This window comes from Teleopsis dalmanni, chromosome 2 (assembly GCF_002237135.1).
Source record: "Teleopsis dalmanni isolate 2A chromosome 2, ASM223713v2, whole genome shotgun sequence".
Taxonomy (NCBI): Eukaryota; Metazoa; Arthropoda; class Insecta; order Diptera; family Diopsidae; genus Teleopsis; species Teleopsis dalmanni.
This window is the reverse complement of record NC_051847.1, coordinates 48,690,634-48,712,299: the sequence shown is the minus strand read 5'-3', so window position 1 is coordinate 48,712,299 and position 21,666 is coordinate 48,690,634. Positions and strand designations below refer to the sequence as shown.

The window sequence follows — 21,666 nt, the reverse complement described above, 5'->3', positions numbered from 1 at the left end:
ATTTCAGAGTTCGGAATGTGGTGCACAAAATCGCACACTGCACTGTGCGAGTGGAAATTATTTTTAAAATATGCACACGCACATTTGTGGTGTTAAGAAAAAAAATGCACGCACTCAAATTTGTTGTGCGATTTTAAATTTCACATCGCACAAAGCGATGATTGTGCACACAGATTCGTGCACACACATTTGTGCTGTGTGACTGATTTTTAAAAATGTGCACAATCAGATGTGCGAGAAAATTTTATGCTCGCACCGCACTGTGCGACAAAAAATTCTCTTTGCACACGAGTGTGCTGCTCATATTACGTTTGCACAAATGTGCGACTGCACAAACGTGCACAAATGTGCACAAATGTGCGATGCACAAACGTGCACAAATGTGCGATTTTGCGCTTGCACCCAAGGGTGGAAAAAATTACAGGAACTTCACAATTTTGTTTGAAATAGAAAATATTATTTTGTTGCAAATTTTGAAAAAAATTGATATTTGCGTTCGTTGGGATCGTAATTTATGTTAAAAATTGCATAAATTAACAAATATTTAAAATAATTATTTTTGTTAATTAATGTAAACTAAAAATTATAACTGTCTTAACCTTATTTGTATTTTAACTTAAAATATTAGTTTTTTGTATATTACTTTGTACATTTTTAAATGCAAATATAGTAAGTGAACTTAAAGTATTTGTTTGGAAAGTTTTGCACCAGTTTAAAAAAAATAAAAACATATTTTAGGAAGATTTTTTTATGCCCAAAAAATATGAAAGATTAGGAAAATATTTTTTTTGAACAGGTAGCAGGTATTGGTATTGGTGTATTTGTTTAATAAATTTTGCAACAGTTTAAAAAAGATAATACGGGAGGGCCACAAATAGATATTTTTCTTCTCCAGAAATATGTATTCACATAGGTAGAGTATCTAACATTCATTAAAAAACGCGAAAGATTAAGAAAATATTTTCTTGAACAGGTAGCAGGATTTTAGCGCCCTTTCTACTGTGATAAGTAAGCAGAGATATAATTTAAGTGAAAAAAATATTTCAGCAATGTTATTAATAAGATTAAATGAAAATTTATTTCAAAAAATATGTAATAAAAATTATATATTTTATAATAAGAAATTAAGATATTAAATTATAAAATTATTTCAATAACTTTGTTAAATTTAAGCTGTAATTAAAGATAAAAAATTAATTGAAATCTAATAACAAAATTAATTTATGTTGTTGTAAAAAATATTTAATTTGCTTTTTATAACCTTACTAACGAATCTTAGTGTACAACTTACTATTAAATAAAATTTTATGAAGTAGTCCAAAATTGATATATTTAATTTTTTCAAAGTACGATCCGTAGAACCGATCCCTTTTACTTATAACATTTCGAAACAAATACTCTTTCTCTATTAAATTCATGTACCTATTTAATATAGCAAAGTTTTCAAGTACATTGTGAAATTAACTTTATTCCCATGTTTTAAATTAGTAAACCTTAAAATAATAAGTAATATAAGCAATAAATGTAAATCTAATAATAAATTCAAAATTAAAATATAATTACAAAATTATTTCTTCAATAAAATATTTCGCATTAAGACCAAAATTAATACAAATCAGTTTTCCGTACTATTTTGCTGCGATATTTGTCATAATATTGTGCGCTTTTAAATCATCATTTCACACAAACGTGCAGTAGACATTTCGTCTCCGCACATTTGGGTGCATTTTTATTTTCGAGCCTGCACACAAAATGTGCTTCTCGTATTCTTTTCTGCACACGTTGTGTGCGAGGGCAAGTTGGCTGCCGCACACACAATGTGCTGTGCGAAATAACTTCGGCACAAACAACGAATGCGTGTGCGAGTTTTATTTCACTCCACCACACTCGTGTGAAATGTGCGTTTCGTTTGTGCACACAAGATGTGCACTTAAGATGTGCACAAAAATTTTCGCACACCACATTTGTGGTGTGAAATTTTAGAATCGCACAACATTTGTGCGTGGTGTTTTGCATTTTTGTGCACAGCACAGTGTTTTTCTGAACCCTGGATAAAATAATTATCGATATTGTACTATACCGCATAGAGCTTAAAATTATTTTATTCGATAGTATTACATCCTGTAGTAGGATAGTATGATTACATCTTAAAGGAACTACAGTATCAAATATCATTTTGTGGAGTAATTTATCAACTAGGTACGTCGAAACCTATTTTTTACTTATGTGTAAAATGATTTTATTTATAATAATTAAACTAGGTGACTAACTTTTGCTAAAAAAATTAAAAAGATAAAAGTGTAGAGGTTTTACGAACAAAAAAAATTAGTTTATATTAAGTAAATAATTAATTTAATTTTAAATCCGTAACTCTCTTGTTCTTAATACTGCCAAGGTTACTCTCTAAAGTAGTACCTGCTTTAATTTGCTAGTAAATATTTTACAGGGGGTTAGGATCCTCCCGATATTCTCCAACCTCACAACTGTGTTGCCTGAGACCGTGAAGCACAAGCCTTCTTCTTTCAGTCTAGTTTGAGCTTGCCTATACGACACAAATTCCGCTCTACAGCCAGACTCGCTATCTTAGTCTTCGCCACTACCTTTATCTATATCTAACACCTTCCCTTAAAATATTTCGACCATACTTTTTTGGCTTTGATAAATTTAGCTTGCTAAATATTAAGCCTATCTACTTTCCTTTCCGAAAGAGATTTCAACCGTGAAACCAATTTTAATCTTCCATATATTCATTCCTTATAGATGTGGTTTTAGTAGGTTAAAGTCTCGCACTGCGGCTGACGGTATACTGTTGCGACGATGGTATATTACATAAAAACATAATAGTTTTCATAAAAGTATTTCAAACATGCAGCTGTTTCGAATATTGTTAAATACCCGTCTACGGTAGTCTTGGAATTATATCTTGTATTTAATTATTCGTAAATAACTTTTTGAGACACGAATCCAAAGATGGAATTCGTGTCCTGATAAATTTGAAGCCCAGAGTCAGCGTTCATTAGTGAACTGACCCTAAGCCGTACTTGACTTTTATGTTTGCACATTTTTCTGGAGGTTTGTTAATTTGCTGCAAAAGTTTATTAACAAATTCACTTGTTGTGTTGTATTAGAACGAAATCATGATTTGATTAGTTTGAATTAATTAATTATATTTATTTTTAATTGTTAAATTTCAATACCATTCTGTTTATAGAGGCATTATTTGTTGCATGGTTTTATATTATTCTTTCTTATGTATAGAAGCAAATCTAGGAACGCAATACGTAATTTTAATTTTACAGAAATAAATATTACTAATTTAATTCATGACTAATAGCATTAAAATTTATTCAAAAATTAATTTCACTATAAACATTTCTACTGATTAAATACAGTTCTAAGATTAATATAAACAAGAACTACTCAATTTCATACCAAGAAGGCACCACCTTTGCGCTTTCGTCGAAAGGGGTACTTCCTTAGGTTAACACATATAATTAATTTATTAATTAGTTAGGTAAATGCAGTATAAGTGTGAGTGTGCATTGGCTAATGTGCATTTACATATTCAGTAAAACAAGCACAGCAGTCTGTGCTTGCATGCCTGTTATGCTAATGTATTTGCAGGCGTGGATGCATTTACATTTACAGCTTAATTACCCTTGTCTGCCTAATCGTAGACATTACATTTATAAGGATAATCTACCAAATTGCGCTGCACGACTGTATGCATTTTAAGCAGTTGCAAGCAATATTTAAGGCCACATACAAAGGTAACAACACAAACAACTTGAATCAAACCCCTGAACATAGGCATTCAATTCTCAGCTTCATTAATACAGAAAAAGTCCTTGGCATAGCTGCACGTTGACGTAACTTTGGAATAATCATAACATATCACTGCCATAGCATTATAGGAGTATTATGTATACTATACAATAGGCGTGGATATGCATACTATCATTTGTTTTCCTTCACTTTGTCTTGGTCATCAATGTGATTAAGATCAACAGCATATTCATTACGTTTACTAAACTATATTCATGTATTGTTTATAATTAATCACGTATGCTTATATTTATTTGTATGTGCAAACCTGAGTGAGCCTATTTTGAATGTAGGCGAGTTCCTTTGAAACTGCCTTAGTTAGATCCCTGAAGGATAAGGAATGTGAATTTGTCTAAATGTAAGTTTATTACAAATAAGTTCATAGTATTTGTTAATTGTAGCGTAATTGTTATACAAATATTTAGTAAAACAGAGTTCAGAAGTTGCATCTATTGGTGTGTTAAAGGCAACCTCATTTTCTTGTAAACTAATGAAAGTCATTCGCAAATCTAAATGCTTTAAATAACCTGTATACCTGTTATCTGCAGATTATAGCTATTGAAATTTAACAAAGATATTTTTTTAAATTTCTTTTAATTAATAAATTGAATAAATAAATACATTGTATAAGGTTCTTGTATATGGATTATGAATTTTCTAAACCTCAAACTGATATTACCATTTACTTTTTTAAAATAATGTTTCTTTTACAATCAGGTATGTTGTTAATAAGTACTTGAAATACAGTTTCGTAATGTATTAGTAAATTATTTAGTAAATAGATTATTTATTCAAAAAAACTAAACATTTTGGTCAAAAATATTAAACCTTTCCAATCTTGCATTAGCTCAATAATAACCAACAACAAAAATAAAAAAGTGTGCTGTTTCTCAATACTTCAAGTACTTCAGTAGTTCCAAATCGGTGGTCGGCGAGTTGTTTAAAAATGGATATATAGCTTGTAGTTTGTTCATTGAGAACTCATTTCTTAAAAAATAAGCACAAAAAAAATTTCATATAATAATATGCCTTATGTAAAGCCCATATAATGTATCTATACACATGTGCAGTTTATTACAGATTACGCCAGAGATGCATAAAGCATTTGAAAATAATCATACCTATAGTTTATTATTTTAAACTTTGTAGTTCCTACTAAAAACAAAACTATCATAGTGGTCCTTGATAAAAAAAAAGTTTGGGAATGTCTGATTTAAAGTGAAAAAATTAAAATGTTTATCATGGAGAAATTAATAATCGAATTTCTTAATTAGTTTATAGTCCGTATAAAATTTGTTTGGACTGCAAGTGCCACGTTTAGCACTGGAGCCTGTCAAATTAAAAGCGATGACTAATCGAGTTTTTTCACAAGTAGCCAGGCACGGCTATTTCCCCAAATACGTAAAAATATAAGGACTTCATCCTTTAAATTCGTTTATGGAAGTAAATATAAATAAAAGCAAACGATTGCACTATAATGTAATACTACTTAAACTTAATCATATCTTAACAAGAACATTTTTTAATAAACTTTATCTGTTAAATATTAAACTCATAATATTTTATTTACTACATTTTTTATAGCTTAATTAAAGATGTTAGCTTAAATTAATTTTTATTAAATATTGTAACATTTAATTAAATCATATAAAATTCTATTTTAAATTTTTTCGCTATTGTCTATGAGAATCTTTAATTGATATATAATAAAAGCAGATATTTTTGTTAAATATTAATTTTTTTAAATATTCCACAAACTTTAAAATTTTTTTATAAATTTTCAATTTTCTATTCCTCTACAAAAATAAGATATTTTCATAATATTTGTTTATTACCTAAACCTGTAAATATTAAATTTCAGTACTTGAAATTGAAATTTTGAATTTTGAAGTATGTATTTGTATTGTAATTATTATTGAATTTATTTACCAATAATTGCACACAAATTGAAATTAAGTCTAAGAATATTGAATTTTCCATTTTCCTACAATTTAATTAAAATTTTTGTTTTGATTTGATATGACACTACCTCAGTTGATTTAAATAAATATACTTTTCAAGTACATGAACACAGACTTTCCTAAGAAAACAATACTCACATATTAAAAATTAATTGCAAAGAAACCAAATATCAAATATAAGAGATAAATTTATAAATAAATAAATATTTGAAATTGTGTAATAAAATCAATATTTACTTCAAAATATTAAATTTCAATTTTCATTTTAATAATTGAGGAAGTGTTGTCTAAATGAGTTACATATGAAATCTACATATTTAACTGATTATTTAAAAATATTTAAAATTATTTTAAAATTTTTGCCAACTTCATGAAGATATAACTCAAGCGAGTATTTTATTGATTCTCTGTTGGTTTTTAAATCTCTCCATGGGTTAATAGGATTAACATAGTGCATCAGAAAGGCGAGAGCAGAAGTTTCTGCATATGTTTACTAAAAATAAAATCTAATGTCATATTATTTACAGACATCACCTCTGAATTGTATCATTATTCCCAAAGCTAAAGTCAGTTCTCATTGTAGGCTTTGTCCTCCCAGAAACTTAGTGGGTTATATTTCAGTAGTATAACTTGCAACTGAGTGTTAAAATCTGATTTCCTTCTAAGATCTCTGAACTTGTTAATGTCAGATTTACACAGACTTTAATTAATGCATACAATTGCTAATGGAAGCATAGATTGTTTTGTTACTAAAAAGTTGCGATAATGGATATCAAATAGATTATTATAAAATCTATTGCTAATAGCAAAATGATCGATTTGAGTTTTTGCGATATTATATGACAAATACCATATTACCTCAAATGCAGTTTTTTAACATGAAAATGAGTTTCTCAGTTTTTAATCACCACCTTCTATAGAGTTAATAAGTAACAGAATTTTATTAAGCTGAACTTGAGGTTTTCTGATTTTATTTATTTTATTTATTTTAAATATATAGAAGTACAACTCTGGTATTTATAAATCAATATTTTTAATTACTTATCTTATAGATATTATGGTATGCTTCCCCGCTGAAATAAATATTGTATCTAAAGTAATGAAAAATTAATTGAGTTCAATTTAAGATATAATAAATTTTACACAGATATTATAAATAATATCAACGTCGCTAGCTCAATCCAAAATTACTCAGAAAGTTTAGTTTAAAGAAAGCAAAATATCATACATATATCTTAAGAGGTTTTAAATTGATATGATATTTTTCAGAAAAATAAAGAAAAAAGGTTAAATTTTTAAACCCTAAAAAACCAATACTTTTAAGTGTACTCTCATCCGTTTTTACTTTCAGTTCATTCCCTTTTATTGCAGATACTTTGTTTAAAAAGCAAAAATATATCGGTTAAGTAGCTGGTAGAATAATAACAACAATAAAAACAGATCAAGCAAATTGAGGAAATACATATGTAAACGTTCTACTTAAAAATATCTACGAATACAGCAAATATATTGTTAACGAGGCTATTCAGATACAAATCAGCTTAAGATTGTGGTTTGCTGTACTTATGTTGGAATAAGAGCATCTATCTTATGTCTTCTCATATTAATTTTTTTTTTTTGTTGCCAGACACAGTAGTACATATTGATGAAGTATGCTAAGTTCAATAAATGTTGTATATGTTATTTATTGCTATTTTAATTTATAAATGAATAACTGAAACGAATATTTTAATTATAATGAAAACTTCAATTAAAATTGAAACTAGGGATATATATTATTTGAGATAAATATTTATATCTTCTGAAAATAATTTAAAAAATCATCTTAATCATTAAGAAATATCATGTTAATGCTGCAATCTTTAACTTAAATATGATGAAATTGCTTATATTAATATCTAAAAAGTTATATCAAAAATTAATTACGTATGCGTCGGACTGGACTGGACTGGAATTGTTAAACGAGTTAACAACTACTCACACAATGAAATAGAAAATGTATTTTATTTCCTTACGTCGACGACATTGCCATCAATGGGCATAGAAAGCGCGATCTTACTGCTGCCTTTGCCTCTATCAAAAATCTGCAAAAATGGGCTTAGCGGTGAATCACGGCAAAACAAAGTATATATCGGCTACTTATAGAAATCTGCGTAACTCGTATGCTAAGTTGGTGGCTTGCGGCTGTAGTTTCGAATTTCTCAAAGATTTCATATATCTTGGCACTGCCGTATTAAATAACAACAATATCAAAAAAATAACAACAAACAAAACTTACTCCATATAGGTCGCTCATCCTACTTCTGCTTTAGTATGGCGCAGAAGCATGATGAGGCAATCACAGAATGATGAAACTGTTGCTTGGAGCTTTCGTGAGTAAAATTCTTCGTTAGACCTTTGATCATCTACGAGTTGAAGCTACACTCAGAAAAATAATTTGGTTGATTTAACTTGAGTTTAACTAAATCTCAGATTAAAATGTACTTACTGAAGGTATCATGTTAGATGAACCATATAAGATGTTGGTTTTTTACCACACGAGCATAAATTTTTCTAACAAAATGATCTGGTCAATTTAAGTAGTATGTAATTAGAGCACATTTTTCTAAGTGTACCGCATCTGAATAAACTACAATCTGTATAAGCTTTCACAGCTTCGCTGACTTAGTCATGTCATAAGAATGATTAAAGATTTCCCAGTGAAAAAAGTTTATGAAGAGGTTGTAGGAGTAAAAATAAACGAAGGTAGATCGTATTTCTGGTAGAGGCACTACTAACCCAACTTGATGTGCGACACTATAGAAGACGCGGACGCAGCAGTTGCGCCTAAAAAGACACGCTAGCTAAGTTATTATACCCATTCAAAAAAGTAAGTAAATTACTACAAATAATTGTTTGGACCTTCAGCTAATTTATTAGAGACTTTTTTTCTTCTATATTTTAGAAAAATTTCAGTTCGTACAGTTCAAAAACCTAACACCATTCCATTTGAGATTATTCTTACTATTCTAAGGGTTAAGTAAATTGTCTTTGTAAGTCTTTTAAACCCATTGTAGCTCTCAAAGTATTTATTTACGCAACTGGTGCTGCAGCTGTTAATTTTGTTGTTTTCACTTAAATACTAAAAATAATATTTAAGCGCACTTTTCACATTATCAGTAAAGTAAGTTGTAATGTGTAATCTTGTGTACGTACATGTTCCACTCATCCTTTACGCTAAATAAAGAAGAAATTACATGAGTTCGTTTCTATGTGCAAGGACTTTTGGTATCCTTTCAACTTAAGACATCGCTGTAATTATCCAATTACAATAACTGTGCAAATACTTCAAATGCTGCTTCTTACGCTTCTTCAGTTTTACTCTTTAAGTTACTTCGGATCCTTCGGTTTTTCTTAGTCATTTCGAGTTGAAAGCTTTTCACTATTCTTTTTGTGCTTTTATATCCTTGCTGCTCAAATGATGGTTGCGTCTTATTATAATGGACAGCACTGGCAATTTGCAGACCCTCTGGCTGTTGTGGTCGTTATTCTTTATATAAAACACGAGTGCATTTAATTGTTTGTTTCGAGTTTCTACTGAGTTTCGCTGAAAAGTCCTTCAGAATGCTCTCGCAAAATAGTCAGAGACAATAAAATTAAATGAGTTTAACTTTAATGAAGTTTTGTCAATTTATTTTTACTTTTACTTAAGAAGTTTTAAGCAAATAAGCAATTTTATGAAGTTATATCTTTTGAATAAACTATATCTTTTTTTATATGAAAAATTAATAATAATATTAAAATATAAATTCAATTATTCAATTATTTACTTTTTAGTTAATATTGATTCTTAATTCATTTAATAAAACTTTTTTTCTTGTATTTAAAAAACTATATAAGCTAAAATTCTTTAAAATTTCTATATTAATGTCCATTCACTACTAGTGTCCATCTATTATTTAAAGAAAAACTGTTTCGTGAAATAAACTATGTTGTCTAAATGTTACTAAAAATAATATATATTATGCCTCTGATAAGAATTTGTTTATTTTTTTGGAGTTTGGCCCACAATTTTTGAATAAAACAAATAGGTCATTGAATTCCTCATTTGCTTAATAAGAATGGAGAATTAATTTGAAATGCAAGTCTCGAATTTTAACCATAGTTAGCTTGCTTATTTTTGTGGTCAACACAAAACATTTCTCCCATGTCAATAGGAACTCAATTCATCAGATAATATTTCATAGTTTACTTTTTTATTACGCAATCCATTTTGAGATATACAACCAGCAATATGCCAATGCCACCAAAAGGACTGGGACGTATGACCTCTCCCAGCTGACAACACAAATGTCTTCACAGTAGACACGGTCTATTTCTTTTTCCCTCAACTACTCTAAAATAAAATAACAAGATTTAGTTTGAGAGCGGCTAGTAAGTATAGGTTTTTACTAAAAACATAAAGACTTAAACATAGATAAAGTTTTTTTTGAATGTTTTAAGCAAAATAATGTCCAAAAATTTTGGTAGATTAATAAATATTGGTGAAATGTTGTTCCATTATTTCACTCCAGAGAACAAACTGGATTGAAAATTATCAAAGCGCCACTTTAAATTGTTTGAAAATAAAAAGATTTTCGAAAACCTGGCAATACTCTCAACAGCTGTATACCCACCCATCATCAGTAGGTATTTCATAAAATTAAAATTAAGATATTAAAAATTGTTGTATTACAATCAAACCCTTTTATTTAAATATTATTCTCTGCTTCACTTCAAACAAATTTAAATATTTGTTTTCTTACATCTTAACTCAATAAAACATTGTCACTCTAATTACTCTTACTAGACTTAATTTTTTATAAGAAAATCAAAACATAGATAAAAAATTAAACTTTGATATAAACACTTAAATTGCGAATCTACTGTAATGAGAATTTACCACAAGTTAAGATGGAAACAATATTATATCATGAATTTATATCTCTTTTATCTAATAACCCTAATTTTCTATAATAAAATTTTATTGCCTTAAGTCCTTTAACAAACTGCCCAATTTTTAAAAATTTATCCAAGCGATAAATAACAAAGTTAAGCAACCGAATACATGCGTGTGCCATTTTACACGAGGTTCTCCGGAGGCATTGAAAGATTCAATTAATTAAATTCTCGTTGTAATTAACAATTTTCTGTGAAATTACACGAAAAATGACAGATTCGCTCCCATGGAACAATGAAGTTAATGAGGCCCGCTGGCGTGCTGTGCTCAACGTTGGCTAGGTCAGTTGGAGTTGTCATTGCCGTTTAAATTTATATACATTCATATATAGTTAAATTCAACGAAATAGTCTGTAAAATCGACATTAAAATCAGTTTTAAAACATTATGAGACATACTTGTTTCAAGAGGCAACCAGATACTGTTATTCTGTAAACGAACACAATAAAATGGTGAAACGCACAAATAGCAAAGATTCGTACAGAATTTCATTTTTATTCTGGCTTACCAACAACTCCAATGAGCATTTAGTATAAATTTTTATGTGGTGCTCTACCCTTTAACGAGTTCAGAACATACCCATTTTAACCAAACCCAGCATGAGCTTAATGTTATTGCGAATATTTGCGGTGTTTTTTGAACACGCAAAAGGATCGTATGAAATGCTAATGGATTGCACTGAAAAAAGTGTGAATAATTATTTCCCAATGTTTGGAATTTATTTTAAAAACCGAATAAATTTTTTTTTTGTACTAAAGTCACTCGTAAAAATGTTTCTTATTTTAGTTTAAATATTAAAATGTATTAGTTGTTAAATAACAATAAATGATACCATGAAATCTGTAGGTAAATGGACTGCATATCTTTCTCTCTTTCCGCATCTCCCCCTTCTCTCTCCATCTCTCTCTCACTCCCTCTTTCTTTCTCTCTCTCACTCTCTTTCTCTCCGCAAACACAACATATCCTCTAGATCACTCCTTTTTATTCACTTTTTTACATACTCAGTTATCAATTACAGATGTTAGATGTTCTTGATCTCTTTATCTAGAAAGATTATTGATTCGGTATCCGGCAATACGTATGTTCGGTAAAAGAACCAAATGGTTCGGTAATCTCAACTTTAACAAAAAAAGTTGTTTAAAGTGAAACAAGGAAAAAGAATATGTAGGGAAATATAGTGTCTCTAAGTGTATGAACAGATTGAAGGAGTAGTAACCGCAATTTATGTAAGAAATAACAGAAGGCACACATAGAACACAAGCCCATGTAAAGGAGTGCAAACTCAGGCTAAAACAAACAAAAACAGATTAGAACTAAAAATAAACGAAAGAGGTTGTAATGATATTTGAATGCAAGAATTGCACAATGCATCATATGCTGCCAGTTAAAGCTCCAAATTTTAATGCGAAATAAATACTAATAGTTATAAAATAAATCAATGATGGGTTATAAAAAAATAATATAGAGTAATATATCGACTTTTGATTTGAGATATGTTTTGTGTGTATTTAGACATAGAATTATTTGGGTCAAGTTATGTATACGATGCTGGTTCCAAAAATTTTGTTTTCATCTCGCAAAATTCCTTAACCATAAAATTAAAATCTTTTAACACCTCATCAAAGTTACTTTGTGGATATGGATTTGCCTACGACACCTTCTTGAGGCCCTTGTAATACAATGTTTACAATTATCAAACTGTATTTATATAACTTTATATAATTTTGATAGTGTAAACGAACGGGACGCAATATAAAATATTTTGCACAACCCTGATTTGTGTTTTGCTGTACAGTACAATTTAATAATAAAACAAATGCAAAACTTTTACAGTTGAGTATTGAGTATCATGTTTATTTATATAAATCATATAATTTTTGATCTAATAAATATATTTAAAAGTCAAACTTATTAAACTATTACTTTTCAAATAATATTAAATGCGATGACACCAAAACCAATGATTATGTTTATTATACATATATAATAATAAATATGCAAATGTCATTTTTCGACTGTGTGAAAGAGACGACAAATACTGCGATAAAAAAAATGTACAGTTTCAGTACGCAAAAATATATATCTAAAACTTTTACCGTTTAAAGTTAAAAGTCTTACTTTATCTCTTTCAATAAGTAAATATGAGTTCACCTAGTGAAGAAATCAATTTTCTAATTCACAAATATATGCAAGAGTTAGGTGGGACTATGTTATAATATTTTAAGTAAAAAGATAATGAATCAAACTAACAAGTTTATTATTTAATTGCAGGATGTCAACATTCGGCATTCGTTTTTCAAGCCGAATCCAATATTTCACAAAGTAATATTAATGGTGCCCTAGTGCCACAAAGGGCATTGTTGGCAATTTTACAAAAAGGACTTCAGTATACAAAGACAGAGCAAAGCATTGGAGAAGATGGGAAAATTGTAGATGATAGGAAAGAACTCCGATTGATAGATGCTGCTATGCCTCAAAATGGCGGTTCTTTAGCTGGGGAGTCATTAAGCACAGCAAATTTAAATGTTGAAAAAATTGCAAACAATGAGAATGATTTAAGTGTTAGCCGTACAGTTAAAGAACACCCCTTAATATTAAAGAAAAATTATTCGCGCGATTATTATAAGCATTCAAATAATGGCAAAGAAGTATCAGCAGGTACCATAACAAAAAATTTATCCTTAGCATCTTCTGCGAATTCAAAAATTCCTGATAAAACTGGAAGTAATGAAGATAATTTAGGTGTTAGCGGTACAGTTAAAGAACACCCTTCAATATTAAAGAAAAATTATTCGCGTGATTATTATAATCGTTCAAATAACGGCAAAGAAGTATCAACAGGTACCAAACCAATAAATTTATACCTAGCATCTTCTGCAGATTTAAATGTTGCTAATGAAACTGCAAGTACTGAAAATAGTTTATGTGTTACGAGTACAGTTAGAGAACGCTCTTCGGTATCAAAGAAAAATCAATCGCTTGATTCTTCTAAGCATTCAAATAGTGGCAAAGAAGTCTCAGTAAGTACTATGGCAAAAAGTTTATCTTCTTTAAAAATTGTAAAGAGTGAAGATGATTTAAGTATTAGCCGTACACTTAGAGATCGTCCGTCAGTTTCAAAGAAAAATCTTTCACGTAGTTCTTCTAAGCACTCAAATGCTGGTAAAGAAGTTTCAACAGGTGCAATGCCAACAAATTCATCTACAGAATCGTCTGCAAGCAATATTCAGAATGCATGTTCCTCAGCACCCGATGCTGTCGTCAGTAAATATTCACTACGGAGCTCAACTCTTAAGCGTTAATTATATGAATATCATTTTGTAAAATTAATCTTTTCATTAGCTGAATTCGACTATTTCATGTGCTATCTATTATAGTCCCTCTTTAAAATTAAAAATTTGTTAATTAATTGTTAATTTAAAATAATAAATTATTCTAAAAATATATGCAAGATGTTTTAATTCAAAAATACATTTTTATTTCATTACCTTATATTATATTTGTACTAGTGGATCTAATGGTTGATTGGTTGATTGCAATGGACGGTCATCAAATAATTTTCAACATACCTCAATTAACGATTTTTTATCATTTTGCTAACACATTTCTCGCAAGAAACCTTAAGATAGAAAAATACAGATCAAATCCATTCAATCGAATTTAAATAATTTAATAGGTCTTTCAGCTTTACCGATCTGATAAGCTGTCAAATAAACACCTTCATAAAAACCTATTACTTGTGAACACCAGAGCCGGGTATTCACCAAGAAAGTGTTTAGTAGTTTCTTTTTCCAATAGGTTTCCAAAACTTTTGCATTGAGAATAATGAGGAATGCACAGTTTCTTTGCGTGAGCAAGACGCCAATAACTTCCAATACACCAATGACCAGGAAGAACTGCAATAAGCCTTGCAGTATTTATACGATAAAATTACCCCTTTCTTTAATTAATATGACTGTTATTTTTTAATTAGAATTTCTAAAATAATTTTTATTAAATAAAATAATTTGTTGTGATTTTTTTGCAGTGTATTAACATATTAAGTTTGAGTACATTAGAATGTTCAAACTGGAAGCAGCTAATTTTAAAGCAATCTATTTAATTTTGCATTTCCATGTTGGTCTGAAATAATGCTTGAATTAATGAAATTCCATTTTAAAATAATGCGGTCAATGCGTTATAAATGTTTCCAACCCGCAATCCTTCGTACTTATATATTGCGTAGACGAGAGTCTAGTGGCGGGCATTGCACAAATGCAGCTGAATTGCAAATTGCTTTAAGCCGCGAGTTACAAGGATTTCAGTAGTAAAATGTTTGCGATTCTATTTCGCAACAATAACATATTAGAGGGTTCAGTACACTCACTAAGTTCTCATTCCCTACGCATGGTCTCGTAAATGGATTTTTCAGTACTGTTGATGTTACTATATTGCTGTTGTTGTTGTTGTTTGCGTATTATTGTTGTGCGGGTGCTTTTGCTGCCACAGTGATACGTTTTCTAATTAAGCATTTTGCGACCACATCCACGGGCTCCATAATTTACGCTAATGAGAAATTTATTATGCAAATTGCTTATTAACTTTATTTCCTTCATGCTGCCTTTCCAGTTTTGAACATGTTCACAGTTGTATTTGTTGCAAGTGCGTCCGTGGAATCACTACTGAACACTCATATTAGGTAAGTTAAACATTTTTTTTGCAAACAATATTTTTACTTTAAGCAACAAGTGACTTTAACAAGTTCATTAGATTAAGTTTTCAATTACTTAATGATTAGCACAACACAATAACCCTCATAAGGTATTAAAGGTATATAAAAATTCGCTAAAATTGCGAATTTAGTCTAAAAATAATAAATATTCCTTTATTTTCACAATTTAATTTTAACCACAATTTAGAGCAGATTGTTATTGAGCTAGCACTGTGATCCTAGGATTGCACTTAGATGGTTGGTTAGTTGATTGCAGTGGCTGATCAGCAGTTAACTTTCCATAATTGATGATTTTTTGCCGTTTTACTACCATATTCCTTGCAAGAAATCTTAACATTTAAAAAAACAAAAACAAAACTCCAATTTTGAACATACAAATTAAGTACTGCTTTGGGTCAGTTGGCAAATGAACACTGACTATGAGCTTCAAATTTGGCAGGGTAAGAGCACTTGCAGTCTCAAAAAATTATTTTTGAATAATTAAACATAAGAAATTCCAAGACAACTGATGATGTGTATTTAGCAATACTCGAAATCAGTACTATTAGCCAAAAATTCAATTAACTTAAAAATAAATTCAAAATTTTTGTTATTGCAATTCATCACTGTTCGAAACCTCTCTATTGAAAGACAAGCACTAAATCTATACCCACGAGTTTATATAATTTAAAAGATCTTTCTTGCTTACCTAAGAACTGTCTCACAAACTATCAAAAAAGTACTCCCTTAAAAATTCATTTCTTCTGAAGGTCAAAGCCTGGCAAACACCGTGAATTCTTAATGCTATAAAGCAGAGCTGTCCAAAGGTAGGTTCTCAGCTAATATATGTGGGTCTCGCAACATATTTCTATTCTTCTACAATTACATAAATTATTCTTCGATTCAATTTGGCAAAATTACATTACTTTATTTTAATGATATCCGATATCACTGAACCTAGCAACAACTATTATCAATCATTTTGATATTGATAGGTTTATAAAAGTTAAATAACAGAAAACTAAATTTAACATTATCGCCGTATTTCTATCCAAAAAAATCATTAAAATATGTATTTATTTTGAATTTCCAAAAACATCCTTGTGTCTGAAAGTTAGAGAGGAAAAGTATAGATACTACGTCGACATATGTGTATATAGTTCAGAGATACAATATATAACAGCCAAATTCCTCAAAAGACCTCAAATTATCTATATGTATACAGAAATATAAGTCTGTATTGAAATATAGTATTTATTCTGTTTTTGTGGTGAGTAGATGGAATGCTTTATGCACCGTCATTAATATGTAGTATACGGTCTAAAACATCCACTCTTTGGCGAAACTTATTCCACCTCGGAACCGCTTTCGCAATACTTCGAAGAGTTATATAGTTGAAATGTAGTTCTGATATACAATACATAGCAGTCAAAACTCATCCTAAACTCGGATTGATCTTACTTGTACCTAAAACCTAGAGAAAAGAACTACAGAATAGTGTCGGAGATACAATACAAAAAATTCAAAACTTATCCTAGACTCAAATTGTATTAAACTCAAGGACTTTCTGATAGTTTGAATAAATTACTATTCAATACACTTCCTTAATAACAAAAAGCTTGAATTACTTTGCATTATATTTCGTCTCAATATGTTAAGAATATTTTTACTTTCCATAATTTAATTAATTTATTTATTTATAGTATGGGATTCCACATCCAATTACCGCAAAATATTTTTAAAGTTCTGTGTAGTTATTTAAATAGTTTTATTATTATTTTCCTACAACAAACTTTCTTTAGATATTTCTAAATAAAATTATGATTCTAGTTTCATATAACAAACATTTTCTTGTAGTGAAAAAAATATTTAAAATTATCCTTTATTTATAAAGTTTATACCATAGAAGTGGTTGCAAAACTAATATTTATTAGAAATAGACAATTATATAAAATTAGTTTATAAAACTTTTATTTTTTAAATTAGTTTTAAAGAATATTTTCCATATTTTTTTCTGCACCGATATTTTCATTATAGTGTATAGTCATCTCTAGGATACTTCAGAAAACAAGATTTACTTTGTAAAACTCATTTTACTCATTTTAAATATAAGTTTATATCATACTACTGTATACTAGAAGTGGAGCATTAAGAGTGAAGTAAAGTTCCTTTAATAAAATGAGGTAATTTCGTTTCATGATATAGAAGTTTAACAATTTGGTGATAACATTGACATTACACCATCATATTTCTTCATTGTATCTAGTAAGTTGTTTTTGAGATAGATATATATATATATATTATGTTAAAAAATGCATTTAATCACAAATTAATTTTGAATGTTTCTTAAAGTGAGTTCTTACCCTGAATACATTGTACCAATAACAATTTACACATATCTTTCTGATACATCAAGCTGATTAATTTATGCTCTACTGTACTTTAAATATACGAAAGATACGAATACATTAAAATGCAATTAGGAAAACATTTTAAAGTACTGCATTATTTTCAAGTAGATTAACAACAGAGCTTAAATTAGGTTATTTCAAGATACTTCACTCGCTATTTCATGTTACCATTTTTACAGTTCAACGATGACAGTGTAATGGACCAAGACACCAAGAGCAACAACTCCCAAATGCACATTTAGCCTTTAATACTGAGTAGCTACTGGCGTAGCTACTCCACGCCATACTTAGTTCAATTTGAATGAAGTTAAAAGTTATTGCTGTTGTTGGAATTGGAGTTGGAGTTTTTGTTGTTCCGTTCGGGTAACGTGTAGTAAACACTATAAACGCAGTTACCCTTTTATAAGTGCACTTGTACAGGTTGTGGCAGTGCTGCCAATTGAAAGTATTTGTGTAAAATTTATGGGCTAATTCGCTTTCATACTCACACAACAGCAATGCTCTGGCACTCCAAATACCAAAGAAGATTTTAAAAGTTTCAATTGTAATTGAATATTTATGTGCGCAGGTGAGTCTAACCACACGAAGTTGAAGTTCCAGCACAACAATACTAACTTTCCTTGTTATATAAATAATAAAAAATTAAAAAAGTAAAAAAAAATATTCTACAATTTATGTGGAAAAAGTGCATTCGATGCCATTGAGAGCATTGGAGTTCAAAACACTGTTGCAACTAATTGAAAATTGTAGCTATAAATACTTTTATGGAGTGGCAAAGAGTTCGTTGACAATAAATAATTCCATTGTGGAGCAGGGAGTTCTTTCAATGCATAAACAGTTAATCTGGAATAGAAATGAATTGCAATGAAACTTACCCATTTGATACGAAGGTTCGATAAAACGAGCAAAAATAGCAGTCAATTTGGAGATTAAAATATAATTTATAAGGCCACAACTTCAATTTAGTATTCTGAAGCAAGCAAAACACAAATTGTGAAAATATAATAAAAAATCTTTGAAAATGAATAAAAAATGTATATACAAATACTTATATTATGTATATATATATTCTATTGTTGTTATTCATAGCCTAATCGAATGCAAAAATTAATTATTTAATCCGTAAGATAAATTATAAATAAATGGATTAGATAAACTGTGGAAACTAATTGCACGTGAAAGGGCTCAATAATCATAATTTAGTAATTATTTATTACACCTGTTTATTACAGTTGTAGAGTGAGATGGATCTCATAAAATCTCTACCATGCTTTTATATCTTCAAGATCTTTTTATTTTTCTTTTTTGTCACACTCTTCTTTTTGTGTATCATACCCCTTAACTAAAATTGCAAAGTGCAATAAGTCTCACAAAATTTCTCCCATGTATTTTTATCTTTAAGATACCTTTATTTTTCTTCTTCATAACACCCAGGAATCGCAGTTTCAGTATAAAATGGGTCTAACAAAAATTCTTTCCTTTTTTTGTTTTATTTAAAGTCTTTAAAATAATTTTGTTCTTTTTGTTTCTCACACCCTTTAGCTAAATTTATAAATTGAAACAGATCTCACAAGGTTTCTTGCATTCTTTTAATCTTTAAGCTCTTTAAAATCTCTCTTTTTATCTTCTTTGTCACAGCTTGTTAGGCAGCTGCATACTGAGATGAATCCCACAAAATCTTCTTCATTCTTGCCGATTCTATGCCATTCTTCGTATATCGCTAATTGTTTTTTACTTGTCCTTGGCTCTTGATAAAAGTATTGCACTACAACTTTTATTCCTTTAGATTTTGTTTCTAAGACGCATATGGGGTTCCTCAAATAATACCGCTTCCCTGCAAGTCTTCTTGGTTCAGACTTTGTTTCGGCATAATTGACACATGTGCGAAACACTTAAATTAACAACCATCGACTTTTTTTTATATCAACTTGTTGCAGTTTATTTCTTTACGATTAATTTTTATTTTGTAACTTCAAAAACCTCTTTAGTGTTTACTAATCCATTTTCTATTTAATATAATACAATTCTTTTTATGACTACATTGTAGATATTTAGCATAGTTTTTTGACTATTTTTCATTTTCATCTATAAGTGTGGTTTAATTGTTACAATGTGTACGGTTTCATTATACCAATAGTACAATGTACCATATACCAGTACTACCTATATCATCTACATATATAAGATCCTGACAGTGCTCGTAGCCTCCGATTTTCAAATTTTCTTTTTTTGTGTATCTTATCTATTAATTCAACAAAGAGAAAAAGTGTTAATGCGTCCTCCTGTTTGGCTTCTGATTGGAATTAAGACATCTCTCCATCTGCACTAATTACCTATTCTGCCTGCTAATTTCTGTTTCTGCTTTCTACGTCTAATGTCTTCGCTTTAAGGACATAAATCACATATGCCTCTATTGGTCGTTAGTTCTCTGTGTTTGCTCTTATCTTCTCCATTTTCGGGATTTATTGGTCCAATCTGAGCTATTATCTCTTCTCTAAATGTGAGCCATTTATTACAGTAAAAAAAGTGTACTCTGCGTCGTCAACGTAATACCTGTATACTTATAAACATTTCAAGAATATCAGGGTTAAAACAAATAACGCCTAATAAAGAGAAGTGAAAATTATTGATATTATATTAACTATTTTATAGAAAAGATATTTCTACATCTTTATATAATAAATTTCATCTGTTTTATCCTTAAATTTAAAATCAACCCAATGAGCAAACTATAGTTTATATTCTTGGAATATTTCAATTAATTTTCATGTTGAAACCAAATTTCACTCTTTCTGAATTGTGTAACTATTTATAGCTAATGATTATAACTATGTATATATATTATAATGTAATATATGTATATATCTAAATGTGTATATATGTATAAATAAGATCCATTAATGTTAAGTTCAGCAACTCTTATTCAAAGCAGTCTTTATTACTCTAATATCCTATTTCGAAATAATCAAATTAAAAAGTTCAAAAACTAGTATATATAATGACTAAAATATATTTATTGTTAAACTTTTCGTCAGCTTTGTCCATCTTTTTAAGAATTTAATTTACTTTTACGAAAATAAATATCTCACAATCGTACTCATAGCAACGAATAAAATTATTATTTGAAAAATTACTAACAGCCTAAAAAGACCGTTTGGAAAACTTTATTACGACGTCAACACTTTTGTTAAACTTTTCCACATTCCATTTGAAAGTTTTTCACTTTTTCTTCTGAGAAATATTGTCTGTCTGCCATTCCCTAAGTACGCTTTTCGACCGTTAAGTAAGCCATCATATTAAGAGACCAAAGTTTATATTTGCGTGAAATTTTATCCATTTCGAAAAAATAAAGTCAAAAACTTTTATAAAATTTGCAGTCGACGACATAATAATATTGCTCAAGTTACACAAAGCATCAGCAACGTCAACAAAGTGCAATGGCAACACTGACAGTTCATTGTGAATACCAAACGGTATAGACGTCGCTTGCATGCCTCTTCGCCGGGCGTAACTATGTGAAGTGTCAGGTATGTAGGTTGGTAGGTGTCTGTTTTGGGTCGGTCGTGGAATATGTCGAGCATTTAAAGCAACATTAAAATTACAAAAAACTCCTGCCAAACTAAATGCAACGAAGTAAAACTTTGACAGCTCAAACGTGATCGGAAAATTGAATTTTTACACACATGACGTTCAGCATAGATCCACCATCACCACCACCACGGCTTCTAGATTTTCACAGAGGCAACCTAATACTGCAAACACCGAAGCGCACCAAGCCAACAACAAGAGGCACAAAGTTGAC

General features: G+C 29.4%; 1 protein-coding gene across 1 annotated transcript; it reads left to right on the top strand.

Annotated features, from left to right (window-relative positions):
* The first annotated feature begins 12,771 nt into the window (after window positions 1-12,771).
* Window positions 12,772-14,140, top strand: LOC119682636 (F-box-like/WD repeat-containing protein ebi). The gene is made up of 2 exons (XM_038096122.1): window positions 12,772-12,962; window positions 13,035-14,140. Exons 1-2 carry the CDS (start codon window positions 12,905-12,907, stop codon window positions 14,063-14,065), a joined length of 1,089 nt encoding a protein of 362 aa, XP_037952050.1. The 5' UTR covers window positions 12,772-12,904; the 3' UTR covers window positions 14,066-14,140.
* Window positions 14,141-21,666: the final 7,526 nt, after the last annotated feature.